This window comes from Leucopleurus acutus (assembly GCF_964270905.1).
Source record: "Leucopleurus acutus genome assembly, chromosome: 19".
In the NCBI taxonomy this organism is placed as follows: Eukaryota; Metazoa; Chordata; class Mammalia; order Artiodactyla; family Delphinidae; genus Leucopleurus; species Leucopleurus acutus.
Genome location: NC_139161.1, coordinates 50,861,490 through 50,879,603, shown reverse-complemented (window position 1 = coordinate 50,879,603; position 18,114 = coordinate 50,861,490). Strand labels below are relative to the sequence as shown.

Sequence of the window (18,114 nt, the reverse complement as noted above, 5' to 3'; positions counted from 1 at the left end):
TTGGACATATAATAGTCCGTTGTCTGAATATACCAAATTTTGTTTATCCATTCATCAGTTGATTGACATTTGGGTTTCCTTTTTTTAGCTATTACGAATAATGGTTCTCTGAACATTTGTGTATAACTTTCTGTGGAGATTAATAATGTATTTTATTTACCCAGTATATTCCAGATGTTACAGTTTCTACATGTGATCACTATAGAAAGTATTAATGAGATAATAAAATTTTTTTTGTACTAAAGTCTTCAAAATTCCATATATATTTCATACTTAACACATAATTTAGATAGCCACATTTCAGGTGTTCAGTAGACTCATGTAGCTAGTGGCTGCCATATTGGAAAGCCAAGAAGTAACTCATTGGGACCTACGTGCAAAGTGGGGAAAGTCGCAGTTTTCCCTGTGTCAGAGATGTTTGCTTGCTGGCTCCTAGACAGATATGCATTACTGTCTTGCTCCCTTTGCCTTTGGTTGTTCCCAGTTGAATACTCTTCTCTCCTTTGCTTCTTTAGATCCTTGCTATCTTTTAAAATCCTGACTTATGTTCCTCTTCATCAGTGGGTTTTAGTTATTCCAGCTCACTTTTTCATTTACTTATTTATTTAGTAAATGTTTATTGAACACCTTCCGTGTGCTAGTCACAGTTCTAGGTGTTAGAAATGTAGCAACGAGCAGAATACATAAAGTCTCCGTTTTCGCTGAGGGTCTGCTTGGGTATGGAGCAATATTTAAACAGATATTTAGAGAAATAATTTCAGATAGTGATAAGTGCTATGAGGATAATAAAACTGGCTATGAGGATAGCATTTAGGCTGTTACCAAGCACTAATTTATTCTTGTGATTGTAAACACATACCACAATAAAGCTGATTAAAAAATAATTTATGCTAAAATTTACTAGTTTTAACTATATAGATTCATGAGTTTTCACAAACCTATATAGTTTATAACCATCACCATAATTGTTTTATAGAATGTTTTACCCCAAAAAGTTCTTTCATGACACTTTGTGGTTAAATCCCCCCCCCCCCCCCCACTTCTGGGCAAATGCTGATCTGCTTTCTGTCATTATAGTTTTGTCTTTTCTAGAATTTCATATAAGTGGGATCATACTTTTTGTATCTGATTTCTTTCACTGAGCATGATGTTATTGAGATTTAGCCGTGTTGTGTGATTAGTAATGCATTCCTTTTTGTTGCTGTCTAATATTCCATTGTATGGATACACTATTATTGGTCCATTTATAGTGGGCATTTGGGTTATTTCCAATTTTTGGCTATTATAAGTAAAGCTGCTGCAAGCATTTGTGTACACATCTTTGTGTGGAAATATGTTTTCATTTGTAGGATTTCTGTATCATATGGTAGGTGTGTGTTTGTAAGGAACAGCCAAACTGTTTTCCAAAGTGGTTGTACTATTTTGCATTCCCACCAGCAACCTTACTGACAGTTGGTTAATTCAAGCACAAAGTAAGGATTAAATGCAACTTCACTGATAGTGAATTCTCAGAGTTCCAAGCCAGGACCTGAAGTGGCATGATGTAGTTCTACTTGTGAATGCCAGTAGAGTTAACAGGCATTCAGTTATTCAGAAAACTGAATTCTTTTGGCTGTTTCCTTAAGTAAGCCTTCTTTAAGTTTTAAACTTAAGATATTTAAGTTTTGAATAGCTTTCTTTGTCTTGTAAGTGGGGCTCTAAAATATTTAAATATCCAATATTATCTGATAATAATATAAGCAGACTGATATCTGCTTATCAGTCCAGTGAGAGTCATGCTTTTTCTTTTTTTTGTCCAGTTTTTTTTTGTTTAATTTTTATTGGAGTATAGTTGCTTTACAATGTTGTGTTAGTGTCTGCTGTACAGCAAAGTGAATCAGCTATACATATACATATATCCCCTCTTTTTTGGATTTCCTTCCCATTTACGTCACCACAGAGCGTTGAGTGGAACTCCCTGTGCTATACAGTAGGTTCTCATTAGTTATCTATTTTATACATAGTATCAATAGTGTATATATGTCAATCCCAGTCTTCCAATTCATCCCACACCCCCTGCCCTTCCCCTTTGTATGCATATGTTTATTCTCTACCTCTGTGTCTCTATTTCTGCTTTGCAAATAAGATCATCTGTACCATTTTTCTAGATACCACATATGTGTTAATATATGATATTTGTTTTTCTGACTGACTTCACTCTGTATGGCAGTCTCTAGGTCCATCCATGTCTCTGCAAATGACACAATCATGCTTTTTCATCTGGCTTGGCATTTGGTATTTGAAATAGTTGAGAAGTAGAATAATACCAGTTTGTACAAATTGAATAGCTAACTATCCATTTTTATCCATGCATATTTATATCAGCTGTTGAACACAGGCTTTTGACAGTTATGGTAATTGGGCTAAATGTAATCAGAAATTCAGGTGATTTAAAAATTATCTGGTAAAATGAATGTAATTGTGGTTGAACTGTATTGTGTATCTTGACCAGTATTAAAAAATGTCCATAGTTTATTTCAACCATATAGTTAGCTTTTTTTTAAAATTGAAGTACAGTTGATTTACAATGTCGTGTTAGTTTCAGGTATACAGCACAGTGCTTCAGTTATGTGTGTGTGTGTGCATATATTCTTTTTCAGATTCTTTTCCTTTATAGGTTATTACAAAATATTGAGTATAGTTCACTGTGCTATACAGTAGGTCTTTGTTGGTTATCTATTTAATATATAGTAGTGTGTATAGTTAATTTTTCAAGTTATCTTTATTTGTTTCAGACTTTGCGTGGTTCACATTGTCAGTATATATTCCATATGGGAGCATATGGTGGAATATAGCTTTATAGCCTTTAAAAATATAGGAATAGAGCCTGGAATATAGTTTATACTGCATTGTTTGTCTACTGAACATTCCCTGAAATCCCCATTCCTTTGCTCACAGTTGCTTCTTTTCTCTGTTTTTGACTTTTTTCAAAACTTTGTTTACCTGCTTGTCTTAATTGATAACTTTGCTTAAATACAATTTCTGGAACACTTAAAAAGGAATTGATTATTAAGTAAGTGATTTATGAACATTTTAGAAAATAAAATGATTTTGTAGTTATCAATAGGAAGAATCTCTAGAACAAGTTGAGCCTAATGTACATCTCCATTTTTTTAAGGACAGTTGTCAACCTGAAATTATTTAAATTCTGAAGTTGTTAATAGTAACTATCATTTGAGTGCCTCTTATATGTGAGTTGCTTTTATATGATGGTATATTTAATCCTCATTGCCTGTGATACTCTGCAAAATGGGTATCATCTTTGCTTTAATGAAATCTTGGAAAGGTTAAACTTGTTTTCCCCAGTTCATATAATGAAAGTGCTTGGGTTTGGGTTGAAGCACAAGCCTCTCTGAGTCTGAAATTGTAGATGGCTTATTTTTGAATTTTAATAAGGCATTTGACTATACTGGTATGAAATCATGGATGAGATGAAATGTGATTTGATACTGAGGATGGTTGGAATGAATTTGTAACTAATAGAGCAATCTAATATATCAGTATCAACCTCTCCTGAGATCTTGGGTGATGCACCAAAGGGCTCTATCTCTAGCTTTAACTTAAAACTTTGTTTTCAAACAAAACTCTGCAGTTTGGCTGAACCGCACTAGTATAGGTTGGAGGAAGCCTTGGCTTAAGTTTAAGTGAAAAGGATTTAAGAACAGTGTTAGATTAACATTAATCTTCTGGGCTAACAATGACAATGTGAAGTCATGGCCAAAAAAAGCTAGGGTAAATTTACAGTACATTATTAAGCATATAGCCCCCAGATATAATGTTTCTACTAAGCTGGTATTGAGTTAGGATCAGTGTGTCCTATTTTATGTAGAATTTTGACTAACTGTAGTGTTCAGAGAGAGCAACTTGAGATAATGAAGAATTTAGAAGTTATTAAAGGGTTAGGAGATGTTTCATCTGGAGAAGAAAGGAGAGGGCAAGTATAGATGTTAGATATTAAAAATTTTCCTTGCTAATTCTGTAGGCCAAAACTAAGATCTCTCAGGAAGATGATTTAGGGTCCTGTTACTAAAAACAAATATTTATAACAGATGACCAATTGTCCAAGTAAAGGGGGAAGGATAATCTAAAATTTCTTAATGGTGGAATTGGCTACCCCATGAGGCAGTGAACTGAGTTATTAGATTTATGTTCATGTATAAGCCATATGATCACATGTCTGTGTCGTTATAGAAATGGATTCCTACATGAGTTAGGAATTGGTGGTTTTCAAACTATTTTAACCTCTCTCCACAGTAAGAAACACTTTTTCCATTGCAACCCAGTTATGAAATAACACATACCCATATTAAATGTGTTGCTGATATTTCCTATTATATTTTATTAACTTTAAAAGGCAGACTGGGGCTTCCCTGGTGGCGCAGTGGTTGAGAGTCCGGCTGCCGATGCAGGGGACACGGGTTCGTGCCCCGGTCCGGGAAGATCCCACATGCCGCGGAGCGGCTAGGCCCGTGAGCCATGGCCGCTGAGCCTGCGAGTCCGGAGCCTGTGCTCCGCAATGGGAGAGGCCCGCGTACCGCAAAAAAAAAAAAAAAAAAAAAGGCAGACTGCTGGTGGTATAGTGCTTAAGAAGCCGCCTGCCAATACAGGGGACACGGGTTCGAGCCCTGGCCCAGGAAAATCCCACATGCCGCGGAGCAGCTAAGCCTGTGTGCTACAACTACTAAGCCCGCGTGCCGCAATTACTGAAGCCTGGGCGCCTAGAGCCCGTGCTCCGCAACGAGAAGCCACAGCAATGAGAAGCCTGCGCACCGCAACGAAGAGCAGCCCCTGCTCGCCGCAGCTAGAGAAAGCCCGCGCTCAGCAACGAAGACCCAATGCAGCTCCCCCCCAAATAAGTAAAATAAATAATAAATAAATAAATAAAAGGCAGATTGCTAATCACTGAATTGATGTAACAACTCACTAATGGATTGACATTTAGTTTGAAATACACTGGACTAGAATAATCTCTAAAATCCTTGCAACACCATGATCCTAATTATTCCCACTCAATAACGTAAACTAAAAATTAGACCCAGAAAATTCCACACTGCAAATGCCTAGAGATTATTAGTTAATTTTGATCATTAACATCTCTAGGGAGGCTGAAAATTAGAAAATATTCTTGTGTCTTTTGATTCTTCCCACCTTTATCCTTGCCACCCCTGCTACCCCTCGCCCAAATCAGTCTTTTCCATCCTTAATTCTGCTTTTCCCTTTTTAAGACTTCTTAGTTTTTCATTATCTCATTTTCCACCTGAATTAAAATTTGGTGCCAGTTCTTCATTTAATATTTTTCCTAGATTTATAACAACATTTTCAAGTCCTTTACATAAACACCTAATCTTTACATGAGAAATAATTGACTTTCTTATTTGAAACCCATTATTTAAAAAGTATTATTATCTTTTATCTGAAATATTATGACGCATAATTATTTAAGAGAGTTGCAAAAAAGAATAAAGAAAATAAGGATTTTCACTTTGGTTCACATAATGAAGGCTAGGAAGACGTTTTGTGTAAACTTCGTCACCAGATGTTTTTTTGTTTCAGAATGGTTCATCTGAGTAAATGGACAAGGTAAAAGGATGCGGTTTCTTAAAGTTGCTAAAGTCAGAGTTTGGAGGATTATATGAAGTGAATTGACAACTTTCTGTTACACTAAAGAATTTATGATTATCTTTAGTATTATGGAAAAAGTGATTCCCAAGTGCCATATCTGTTTCCTCTAATATTGTGAAGTGATTGGTAATGTTAACCCAGTCACCTGCTTGTGGACTGCTTTACTTTACTTTCTCTTTTCCCCTTCCTTCTTGAGGCATGCTAAGTAATTGTGGATTTACTTAATATTCTCTAAACAAAGCACAATTCAGTGGGTAGATTTACTGCAAATTATAATCATTTTTAGTAATTCCTCAAAGAGGCTGGACATGATTAGTTTTCAGAGTACAGGGAGAAGGTAGTTTCCTAGCTGGAAGGCCACTTTTGAAACAGAAGAGATTATTTTTTTAGAAAATTTATCTGTTTTAGCAAATTGTTTGTCCTGGGAAAATGTAAGTGTAGTTTTAAAAAATGACTATATAGTGTGTTAAAATATTTTAAGACCACTGAAGTAAGTTATATGCACTTTTTATGAGCAAAGAGATTGAGATGGAGCAATAAGATAAAATTATAATCAGTAAAACTAAAAAAAAAGATGAAGCACCTTATTATCTTTTAATTTAAACCCAATCAATGTAATTTATCCCTTTTTAAAGAAAATTATTTATTTTTGGCTGCGTTGAATCTTCGTTGCTGCTTGCGGGCTTTTTCTCTGGTTGCGGCGAACGGGGGCTACTCTTCGTTGCAGTGCACGGGCTTCTCATTGCGGTGGCTTTTCTTATTGTGGGGCATGGGCTCTAGACGCGCGGGCTTCAGTAGTTGTGGCTCATGGGCTCTAGAGGGCAAGCTCAGTAGTTGTGGCGCATGGGCTTAAGTTGCTCTGTGGCATGTGGGATCTTCCTGGAGCAGTGATGGAACCCGTGTCCCCTGCATTGGCAGGCAGCTTCTTAACCACTGCACCATCAGGGAAGTCCCTAATTTATCCTTTTAATTATGCTTTGATTCAGAAAGGCAACCACTCTGAATATAATTTGGCATATTCTTGCCAGTCTTTTTTTAATACATATATTTTCCAAAGATCATATTATATCTAATTTTGTGTCTTAATCTTTTAATGTAATTTTTCCGACTTGATATTATTCCATTGGATGGGTGTACATACCTACCATACTTAACAGTTTCATTTTACTTTGTTTTTTTTTGTTTTTGTTTTTTTTGCGATATGAGGGCCTCTCACTGTTGTGGCCTCTCCCGTCGCGGAGCACAGGCTCCGGATGCGCAGGCTTAGCGGCCATGGCTCACGGGCCCAGCCACTCCGTGGCATGTGGGATCTTCCTGGACCGGGGCACGAACCCGTGTCCCCTGCATCGGCAGGTGGACTCTCAACCACTGCGCCACCAGGGAAGCCCAACAGTTTCATTTTAAAAGCCAGTGATACACAGGTTAAGACTTCTGAGTTTCAGGAACTGTTGAGATTCTTTTGTTCCACTGGAGTTACGCTTTTTTCCTTGAAATAGGTGTTTTCTTGGATCTTGAACATTTTGAAACAAAAAGATTCTGATTGTAGTAGTATTTGATCTAGACTGTATTTTTTTTCTTTTCCCATTGATAGTGTCTCATCAAATTTAGTACACTCTTAGAGGAATGTAATAGTAGGACACAGCTTGAGGCTTAAAGATATTTTTAAGTTATTACATATTCTCCCATTCATATCAAAATTAGGGAAGGAGATATACCTAAGAATTATTGAATATTTCCTTCATTTATTTGCCATATTATTCTTTCCTTTCTGTATTGCTTAATTCAGACATTTTGGAAGGCACCTATGCTCACCCCTATACCACCAATGCAGACATTTTGAATAAATGATGTAATAATTTTTCCCTTTGGATATCAAGCATTAAAAGAAGCCATTGCAGGGCTTCCCTGGTGGCGCAGTGGTTGAGAGTCCGCCTGCCGATGCAGGGGACATGGGTTCGTGCCCCGGTCCGGGAAGATCCCACATGCCGCGGAGCGGCTAGGCCCGTGAGCCATGGCCGCTGAGCCTGCGCGTCCGGAGCCTGTGCTCCGCGACGGGAGAGGCCACAACAGTGAGAGGCCCGCGTATGGTGGGGGGGGGGGGAGAAAAAAAAAAGGAAGCCATTGCATAACATAGTGTCCCACCTTTTTTTATTACTCAAACGAAGGTAGCAATATACGGAATGTGTGGAATGTTTAACAAAGGCTGATATACTAATAGCTGTCAGCTGTGAGTTACAGCAGGCTTAATATTGTTGAAGTTGGTGTTAACAATTTGTCCATGTTGATACATGGTAGTAGGGAAGGATATGAGCTGGAAGTCTAAGCATGGAACTGAGTCAGAATCATGAGACTGGAAGTGACTTTTGGTCTTATGTCAAAGCCAGTTGATCACTCTGCTGTTTTCCCTTATTCATTAAAAAATATATATATTTATTTATTTGGCTGTACCAGGTCTTAATTGTGGCACACGGGATCTTTAGCTGTGGCACGTGGGATCTAGTTCCCTGACCAGGGATCGAATCCTGGCCCCCTGCATTGGGAGAGTGGAGTCTTAACCTCTGGACCACCGTGGAAGTCTCTCCTTATTCATTTAATATCAGTAAATCTCACTAGTTTACAGCTAACGTCCTTTTTTTCTATATGCCAGGCTAAGTGGTTTTTACATGAACTATTAGCTAGTTATTGTGAACTGCTCGTCACCATGTTAGAAAAATAATAAAGTATTTTGTGTGATGAGATCTGTTTTCAGTTTGATTTGTGGTTGGTTGCTCATGCATTATGATATAGGATATGCCTGTTTGTAAACTTTCTAACTGTCTTATGCAAGGTGAATTGATTTTTCTACATATAGCAGTAGAGGCATTCTTGTAAAAAGCAGTTGTTTTGGCCTTTGTGTTGTAGAATTGCAGTATGTTAGAAGTACTTGAGGTGGATTTAAAAAAAATTTGGGGGGGGGATTTTAAGTTTTTTTATTAAGAAAACAAATAAGGGAGTTACTTGGTGTATCCTCAATGGGATCATGACTCCTGGAATTGAAATTTGTTCTGAATCGTGAGAGAGGCAGCCAGACCTGTGGGTGTGGATGGCGCCTGAACTGTGGGTCAGAGCCAGGACAGCGTTGGGAGTAGTGGAAACACGCTTAATCTTTATTGGCTGTAATTTTAAAGGCTGCATTTTAGTTTTTATTGATTCATTGGCCTTCGCTCCTAAATATAAATATAATGTTGAAAGGTATGGACATTTTGTGTGTGTGTGTATGTGAGTGTGTTTTAGTAGAAGGTAGTAGTGGGTGGGAATGTAGTTGTTAGGGAAAAGTAAGAACAGAGGGATCCTGCATTTTCTTCTTTATTTTCCAGTGCCCTTCCTTAACCCATGTATTAATCAGTAGGTACCAGTAACTTTAAAATGTTAAGTGGAAAATTTGCTTAATTTATTTAACAATTGGAATTGGACAATAAAAATACCAAGACAGGTAAATAGCACAGAGAACCCATTTCCTTCATGATTTCAAATGGTAAATATGAAATAACTGCACGGTCCTCCTTCCAGTGGATTCTCCATCCTTGTCTTTCTCCGAAGGTTAGCACATGTTCAGATGACCAGATGTCATTCTTTGCTTTGACCTAAAGATCCTAGATGTTTGCTCCTCAAAATGACTCCTTACCTTTAATGACATGGAACTCAAAGCAGCTGTCATTTCCTTTTTTTGCCATGGATTGCATCAATGCTGTTAGATCTGTAGTGAAGCTAGTCTGAAGATGTCATGGGAATGAGCAAATAGTGGTTTTAGTTAATTGTTTATTATCAAAGGAGTTGTAGAGAACTTTGCAAAGCACATGGAAGAAATTAATGAGCCATAATTCTATTTCTCATAGACAAATCATTGGTGCATTTTTTCCAGTCTTTTTTCTGTGTGTTACAAAATTATAATCTCAGTTAAATTGAGTAATAGGTGTGGGGGGAAGACCTTCAGAGATAATCTCAGATCATGGTTAAAATTTTAGTAAATCATGATTATCTGGGGGTGGCTCGTTGTAGGGAACTGAGACCTCTGTTGACCTAGGTAATCAGGCAGAGGTGTTAGTACTGATAAGTATCCCCTGGAGCGATTAGGGTCATAACTTTGTGGCTAGGTTGCTGTTGGGGAAAAGGAGGAGGTCAGGGGTTTGGACTCCTGAATTCCCTCTCCTTGCTTGAACCAAAAGACCCTCTGGGTTTGGTCAGAATAGGTGTTTATATAATTAGCTGTGGCCAAATTATAGAGCCCCTAAAGTAAAAATGTGTCCCAATCCCTGCCATACCACAATCAAGTTACTCTAAAAACCAGATAGTCTCCCAGTCATTGAGAGTTCATACAGAATGTACGATTCTGTATCCTTTCTATATGAAAGGTTTCTTGATTATGATTTCAGTATAATGGTAATGAATCATCTTGAAATTGGGAGAGTAGTTCAGGCTGGTATGGCTGTCCTAATCAGGGTGCCTTTTAGATTTTGCTCATAACACTTGAGAGAGACAGAAGCTAGCAAGATTGGTAGTGGGTTCATTTGTGAGGTAAATAGCCCAAATAATCCAAAATTTAACAATTCTGTAAGTGGATTGACATTCTGTCAGTTATACAAAGGAATTTAGAAGCTTTCTTTTGGGAAATTTGCCTTATGCGATTCTCCATATATGTGCTGTTTCACTTTACATGATTCATTCACAATGTGTGTATTAAGTCTAGGAGAAGTGTCTTTTTTGAAAAATTAGAATTTCCTAGAATATATTAGATCTTTGGAAGAAGGTTGACCACTTGTTTCATTATAGAAATGTGTAGCCACAATACTAATTTATTCTTGTAACTTAATTTATGAATAAAAGTTATTACTTGTTAACTAGTATTTTTCTTTCCAGTTTCTCTTCAGCAACGGGTAGCAGAATTGGAAAAAATTAATGCAGAATTTTTACGTGCAAAGCAGCAGCTTGAGCAAGAATTTAATCAAAAGAGAGCAAAATTTAAAGAGTTGTATTTGGCTAAAGAGGGTAAGTTTATAAGTCTTCCCCTAACCCCCATACTAAAACTGCCTTAAAATGTCAAGTTTCTTGGTAGTACAATGTTATTTCTACTTGCATAGTATAATAGAAGCCTATTTAGAGGCTAGGGTTAATAATGAAATTGAAAAACAAGTTGAATAATGCGTTATTCAGATAGTCCTTTGTCTTTTGCCCTTGATGATATTTAAGATGGTAGGCTAGATAGTCCTGGGACACAGGACTTTCAGTCCCCTTAGCACTTGGGAGATAGCCCCGGGCAAATCAGGACTGTTGGCATTCTAATAATAGCCTTAGCTGTGTTATAGTAAAACTGACATTTCATGTAATTTATTCAACAATGTTAATTATCAGTTAATATGTTTAATACCTACTATGAGGTGGGCATTGTGCCTAAGTGCTGGGTATACAGAAGGGGCAAGATTCATGTGGCTTTTTTACTCATAGGAGTTGAACTCTACTGAGGAAAACAGATTAAGTAATAGTGAGTTGTTTAAAAAAAAGCAAAGTGTATAAGGCCAATGTATGAGATCATATCACGAGGGAGATCTACTCTGAAGGATGAGGGAAAGGGTTTACATTTTGGGTATTGACATAGGAAAGTATAGATATGATTTCCACAGCCCTCTAGACCAGTGAGTGATTCTCAAAGTGTGATTGTGGAATAGCAGCATCAGCATTATTATCTCCTGGGAAACTAGTTAGAAATGCAAAATGTTGGATCCTACCCCAGACTTATTGAGCCAGACACTCTGGGATTAGGGTCTAGCAGTCAGTGTTTTAAGATGCTCACCAGGTAATTCAGATGCACACCAGATTTTGGGAACCACTGCTCTAGTATAGACCAGCAGCTCTCAAACTTTAAAGTGGATGAAAATCACCTGGAGAACTTGTTGGAACATGGTATGTTGGGCTGGAGCCTGAGAATTTGCATTTCTAATAAACTTGTAGGCGACTGCAGTATGGTCAGTCCAAGGGCCACAGTTTGAGGACCACTACTCTCGACCAGTGATCCTTCAACTTTTAAGTTTATATACTCTGTAAAATGATTATAAACATCCCTCACACCTTAAAATTTTTTTAATTTTAAACATAAAAAATTCAAAGGATGTAAATTCTATCGTATTGTTAACACTGACAAATAAAAACTTCATGCTTTTAAACATGGAATCAATCATAGTGATTTAATATCCGTCACCATCCATTTAATAAAAAATACGTGAATAAATTCTTCAGGAATTTTACATTTTTCTCCTCCTTGTGTTAGGTGTTTTTTTTTTTTTAATGTCTCCCTCAGAATTTTATTCTAAAAAGTGTTTTTTAGCACACAGACCTGAGTGTGCATCAGAATTTTACCTATAGGGTTTGTTAAAACAAAGATTGCTGGGCCGCACCCCCAGAGTTTCTGATTCACTAGGTCTGTGGGATCCTAGAATTTGCATTTCTAGAAAGTTACCAGGTGATGCTGATATTGTTGGTTCAGCGGCCACACTTTGAGAACCACTGGCCTAAAGTAATATTTTGTGCTTGGAAGCCATTAAAAAAAATTGGTCAGAAGCCTCTGCAATAAAAATATGCATGTACATTTCTTTTGTATTGAGATATCATTACAGTTTAAGTAGACAATTGATTACATAAATATTGTACACACTTAAAAAATAATTGTTAAGTTGTAAAAATTATTGGAAATGCAGGTCTTATGAGATATATTGCTTCTCCCTCCCAATTAAGTCATTAACCTCTGGTGAATATTATTAATATCTAGAAAAAGGTATGTTTCAGTTTTTTTTTTTAATGGATATAAGTTGGGAGTTCCCTGGTGGCCTAGTGGTTAGGATTCTGGGCTTTCACTGCTATGGCCCAGGTTCAATCCCTGGTCAGGGAACTGAGATCCCACAAGCTGCACGGTGTGGCAAAAAAAAAAAAAAAGATATAAGTTAAGCCCTTGATCTCATAAATAAGTAGATGGAAATAGAAGTGGGTTTTTTTTTAAATAGTGACTGTTATTCTCTTAACTCTTTCTGAATTACGTGTTAAATCACATAGTGCTCTAGCTTCAAAAATATTTTTATTCTATAGGTTGACAACTCAAATAGATCTTCTTTCAGTTTTGTTGAAATAGACTTTGCAATCCACATGACCTGCCAAAAGATGCATTACCCAGTTATTAGTCATTCACTTTTTAAAAATAAGTTTATTTATTCATTTATTTCTGGCTGTGTTGGGTCTTCGTTGCTGCACGCGTGCTTTCTCTAGTTGCGGCGAGCGCGAGCTACTCTTCATTGCGGTGTGCAGGCTTCTCATTGCGGTGGCTTCTCTTGTTGTGGAGCACGGGGTCTAGGCGCGTGGGCCTCAGTAGTTGTGGCATGTGGGCTCAGTAGTTGTGGCTCGCGGGCTCTAGAGCGCAGGCTCAGTAGTTGTGACACAGGCTTAGTTGCTCTGCGGCATGTGGGATCTTCCCGGACCAGGGCTTGAACCTGTGTCCCCTGCATTGGCAGGCGGATTCTTAACCACTGAGGCACCAGGGAAGCCCAGTCATTCACTTTTTTGTTACTGACATTGATATTTTAAATTGTTCCTCTGGTTTGATATCACAGAGAAGTTTTTACACAGTAAGGTAGTGAACCATAGTAAAACTCAGGATGGGTGAAAGCCTTTCATTTGTTAAGTAGGGAGAAGGGTGTTAAGAAAAGGAAGGTGGCCAAAGAGAATCTACACATAAATAGCTCTCTGTTTTAGGAAAGATTATTTATGGAAGTTGAGGACCTAGAGTTTGATTCCTTTAAAACAACATGTGCCTATGAATCCCTTGGAAAGTCTTTACGTACCCCCTCGGGTGTACCCCACTTTGAAGACCACTGTCCTGAAGTGGTGTTATTCAGACTATATGTTGTAACTCATTGATGGATAGCAAAATTGAGTGCGTTGTGACCAGCAAGTTTTAAAAAGAAATGCAGTGGAAAGTTAACAGCACGTTATTTACTTGGTAAGGTTAAGTAAGTATAATTGAACAAAATTTTTTGTTTCAGTTACATATACACACGTATGTATAGAGTTGTGTGATAAAATATATTTTTTGCTGTGAATTATGGTAAAAGCAGTTTGAAAGCCACTGTTCAATAAGATGGAAGATTCCTAGGCCTCACAGAATTCAGCCCGTGGCTTAGAAAGGTTTACTGACTGTAGTGTGGGATGGGATTCTGTTTTCTCGTGGGTTGCAGGAGGGCTGGCTGTTCCCTATTAATTTTGTTCCTCCATAGGATGATAAGGAGATGGGAAAGCTGGTGTTCCTGTCTAGGCATGGTGGCAGTCTGCAAGGCACTGTGGAGGTTGGGATGAATGAAATATGGTTTTCATCTTCAGGAAAGTGTAGTCTACTGGGGTAGATAATACATTTTGCACACTATCATTGTTATTTGAATATATGTTGTTGTCCTGAGAAATGAGTTCTGTCCAGTTCTTCAGTATGTTCATATGAATTTTTTAACATTTTCCTTTTAAATTTTGTTTTAACCTTGAATTGATGAAATACTACTTTAAACTCTGTGCAATGGTATGTTCTTGTCAGGGTGAGTGTAATACATTTTAGTGTGTATGTATGAGGTCGTGGCAGTATTTCCTCTGATGACCAATTCAAACTCACTGTGATACTAGCTAGTGGCATTCTCTTTTCTCTTTACTTCTCACAACCAATAATTCTGACGCTTGATCATCCTCTCTACACTTTTTTTCTTTCAGTCTTTGCTTATCCAATAAATTCAAGTTTATCTTGTCCAAAGTTTGTTCATTTTGCTTTCTGTTTTTCTCTGTCCCCAAATAAAGATGCTAGGGTTTCCTTTGTTTCCTTATCTTCTTTTTTTAAATTATAAAATTGACTTTTCTGTAAAATTCTGAAGAAATGAAAATGACTAAGAACCTCTCATTTCTGAAATACATTATCAATTGCAGTTTTATATCTCTAAGCAGCTTGTAATATGGGTTTGTTCAAAAACATGCCTGCTATGTTAAATTGCTTTGACTGCATCTAGACCCAATAAATAATATGTATGTGTACTATTGTATCTTTACTATCTGAAGTTCTCAATGAACTTAAACTGGCCATAAAGAACAGGTGAGGTAACTTATTACAAAATTGCAAAGGGAATACTGTGATCCTTTTTAAGAGTTTTTGGTGTCATTTCTAAAGAAATTGCACAGTGTGTAAAAGGTAAATGTTGATTTAGTTTATGGCTTGGCTGATTGCCTATATCATAATAAAAAACAAATTGAAAGATGTCATCTAAAGCAGCAGCTTATATTATTGCATGAAGTATATATCTAGTCTTCTGTGATTGTCACAGGTGATAACAGTATAAGCCATGGTTTTGATGTGTTCAGTAGTCTTTGTTTTATCTTTCAGCAAACCAGGTCACAGTAACCCCAGAAGTCCAAACACTGGTGTTTTTCCCAATAAGAATAGCTTTTGCTTTGGCGTTGTAATAGCTGTGCTTTCATTTATTTGGAGAGTGGCTGAAATATAAGTGCAAATAGTAATGAGGAGTGCTAATAAAAGGGATTGTTACCTCTTGACTCCTCTTACTGTCTGTTCCTGCCTTAGTACCCATTCTTTTCCCAGCTTCTTCAACTGGGAATGTTATAAATATTTCTGAAAGTTTTGTTGGTTTTCTGTTGAACTTGAAAAAGGGATTTAGCTTTCAAAAAAATGTTTTTGATTTAGCTTTCTGCTTTAACCAATTTCAGTACAAAGCTTGGCACTGCAACAGTGTTTGTGTTTTGGAAATCCTCAATCTTGGGCAATGAGTAAGAGCCTGTTACACGAGGGAGCAAACAAAAGGCCATAGAGTTCTCAATTTGAAGGAGAATAGTAGAAATAGAGCTCATGTTAGTCACCAGAAGACAGTGGAATTTTCTAGTGGTGTTCAAAAGGATTTTGTACATGGTTATAACATATATAAAGCTCTGATGCTAACTAACCAGAGCAATAGTTAAAAGCTAGGTTTAGGAAGATATTTATGGTTCAGATGCCTTAAGTTGGTACTTAGATATGGAAATAAAACTAGAGTATATTTAAAAAATTGAAAACCATTAGAAATCTTGGAAACAATAAATAAATTGAAATAAGGTAAGTAGATGGTTTAAATGGTAGACACAGATTTTAAAAATTAGAAAATGGTATTGAGGAGTTCTCCCTCCCAGTGAGACAGAGAAATATCAAAGAGCAATTGACACAGAGGATGAGTTGAGTCTCCAACACAAATCAAAAAGAATTCCAGGAGGGCTTCCCTGGTGGCGCAGTGGTTGGGAGTCTGCCTGCCGATGCAGAGGACGCGGGTTCGTGACCCGGTCCGGGAGGATCCCACGTGCCGCGGAGCGGCTGGGCCCGTGAGCCATGGCCGCTGGGCCTGCGCGTCCGGAGCCTGTGCTCCGCAACGGGAGAGGCCGCAGCAGTGAGAGGCCCGTGTACCGCAAAAAAAAAAAAAAAAGAATTCCAGGAGAAGATAATGGAGGGAGTAGTAGAGAATATTTGAGGAGATAATAACTGAGATTTTTTCAAGCATTAAGAAACAGTAGTGAGTCCTCAACATAAATACTGAGTACCAAGTAGGGTAAATAATAGTAAATTCATACTTTGACGCATCTTAAACCGTGGAACCTCAAGAATGAAAAGAAAATATTGAAAGCTACCAGAGGGAAGTAATAATTATGCTGACAGGAGATACCACATAAGCAGAATAGATGCCTGGAGACAATGAAATAAGATCTTCAGAGTGCAGAGAAAAAGCAGTTGTCAACCTAAAATTTTATGTACAGCTAAATTATTTAAGAGGGAGAGCAAATAAGATATTTCAGGCATACAAAAACTGAGAGCATTTATCGCCCACATAAATCACCAGAAGAACTAGTAAAGATAACATTTACAAGAAAAGTAAACATAGAGGGAACATATAGGATATAAGAAACAGTACCAACCATAGAAACTAATAAATCTGACTATAAAAAACAAAACCAAAAAACTTCTGAGTTCAATTTTTTAAAAGAAGAAAATAAAACAAATGAGGCAATAATAACAAAATTGGAACTTATGGCCAACAGCATTGCGGGGACATAGAAGGGTATTTCACAATGAATGAAACAGTCTACAAAGAGAATGTAATAATCATGAACTTGTCTGTACCTAACAAAATAGCCATGGCATGTCATAAAGAAACAAAAGGCGATAGAATTACAAGAAGTTGATAACTGCACACATATGAGATGTTTATATCAATTGCTAGATCAAGCAGTAGGTAGATATAACAACTTTGAGCAACAGAATTTTGAAAAGTTTGATCTCCTAGGAATGATGTACCCAAGAAACTGAAAATATACATCCTTTTATATTCATAAGGAGCACTTAAAATACTGTGTATATCTCAAAGGAATACTCAACATATTTTAAAAGTCAAGCTACTTACCATGTTTTGTTACCTAGTGCAGTTAGAAAGATTTTAAGCAACAATGTAAATGTTTTTTAAAGTTTGGAAACCAAGAATGCGTTCCTGTTGCTCATGAGTTCAAGAGGAAGTCATAATGAAGATTGCAAAATATTTAGAATACAATGAATATACTTGTGGGATGCAGCTAAAACAATACTTTGAAAATAAGCTTATAACTTTAAAAACATTTATTAAAATTAGTTTATTAAAAGACATGAGAGGGGCTTCCCTGGTGGCGCAGTGGTTGAGAGTCCGCCTGCTGATGCAGGGGACATGGGTTCATGCCCCGGTCTGGGAAGATCCCACATGCCGCGGAACGGTTGGGCCCGTGAGCCATGGCCGCTGAGCCCGCGCGTCCGGAGCCTGTGCTCCGCAACGGGAGAGGCCACAACAGAGAGAGGCCCGTATACCGCAAAACAAACAAAAACAAAAACAAGACAAAACAAAAAAAACCATGAGAAATTGAAACTAAATGATCTAAATGTTCAACTCCAGAAGCTAGAAAAAATAGTGAACCCAAAGGAAATAGAAGAAATAAAATAATAATAGAAATCAATGAAATAGAAAGCAAAGTTAAGAGTTAAGCTCAATAAAATCAAAAGCACATGTTTTGGATGAAAACTCTAATTTGAAAAGATACAAGTGTTCATAGCAGCACTATATTTTTAAAAATTAAAAAAAATTTAAGTATAGTTGATTTATAGTGTTACAAATACCACATAGTGTTTGTCTTTATGTATCTGACTTACTTCACTTAATATGATAACCCTATTTATAATAGCCAAGACATGGAAACAACCCAAGTGCCCATTAACTGATGATTGGTTTGAGAAGATGTGATATATAGAGATACACACACATACACACGCGTGCGCACAATGGAATACTATTCAGCCATAAAAAAGAATGAACTATTGCCATTTGCAGCAACATAGATGGACCT

The 18,114-nt window shown here is 37.1% G+C and overlaps 1 protein-coding gene across 2 annotated transcripts in view; it reads left to right on the top strand.

The window, feature by feature from the left end:
- RABEP1 (rabaptin, RAB GTPase binding effector protein 1) overlaps window positions 1-18,114 on the top strand; it is a 104,209-nt gene that overhangs the window by 25,276 nt on the left and 60,819 nt on the right. For both annotated transcript variants that reach the window (XM_082860192.1, XM_082860191.1), the window contains exon 2: window positions 10,558-10,686. In XM_082860192.1, coding sequence (XP_082716318.1) covers window positions 10,558-10,686 — 129 coding nt within the window. The remainder of the gene's footprint in view (window positions 1-10,557; window positions 10,687-18,114) is intronic.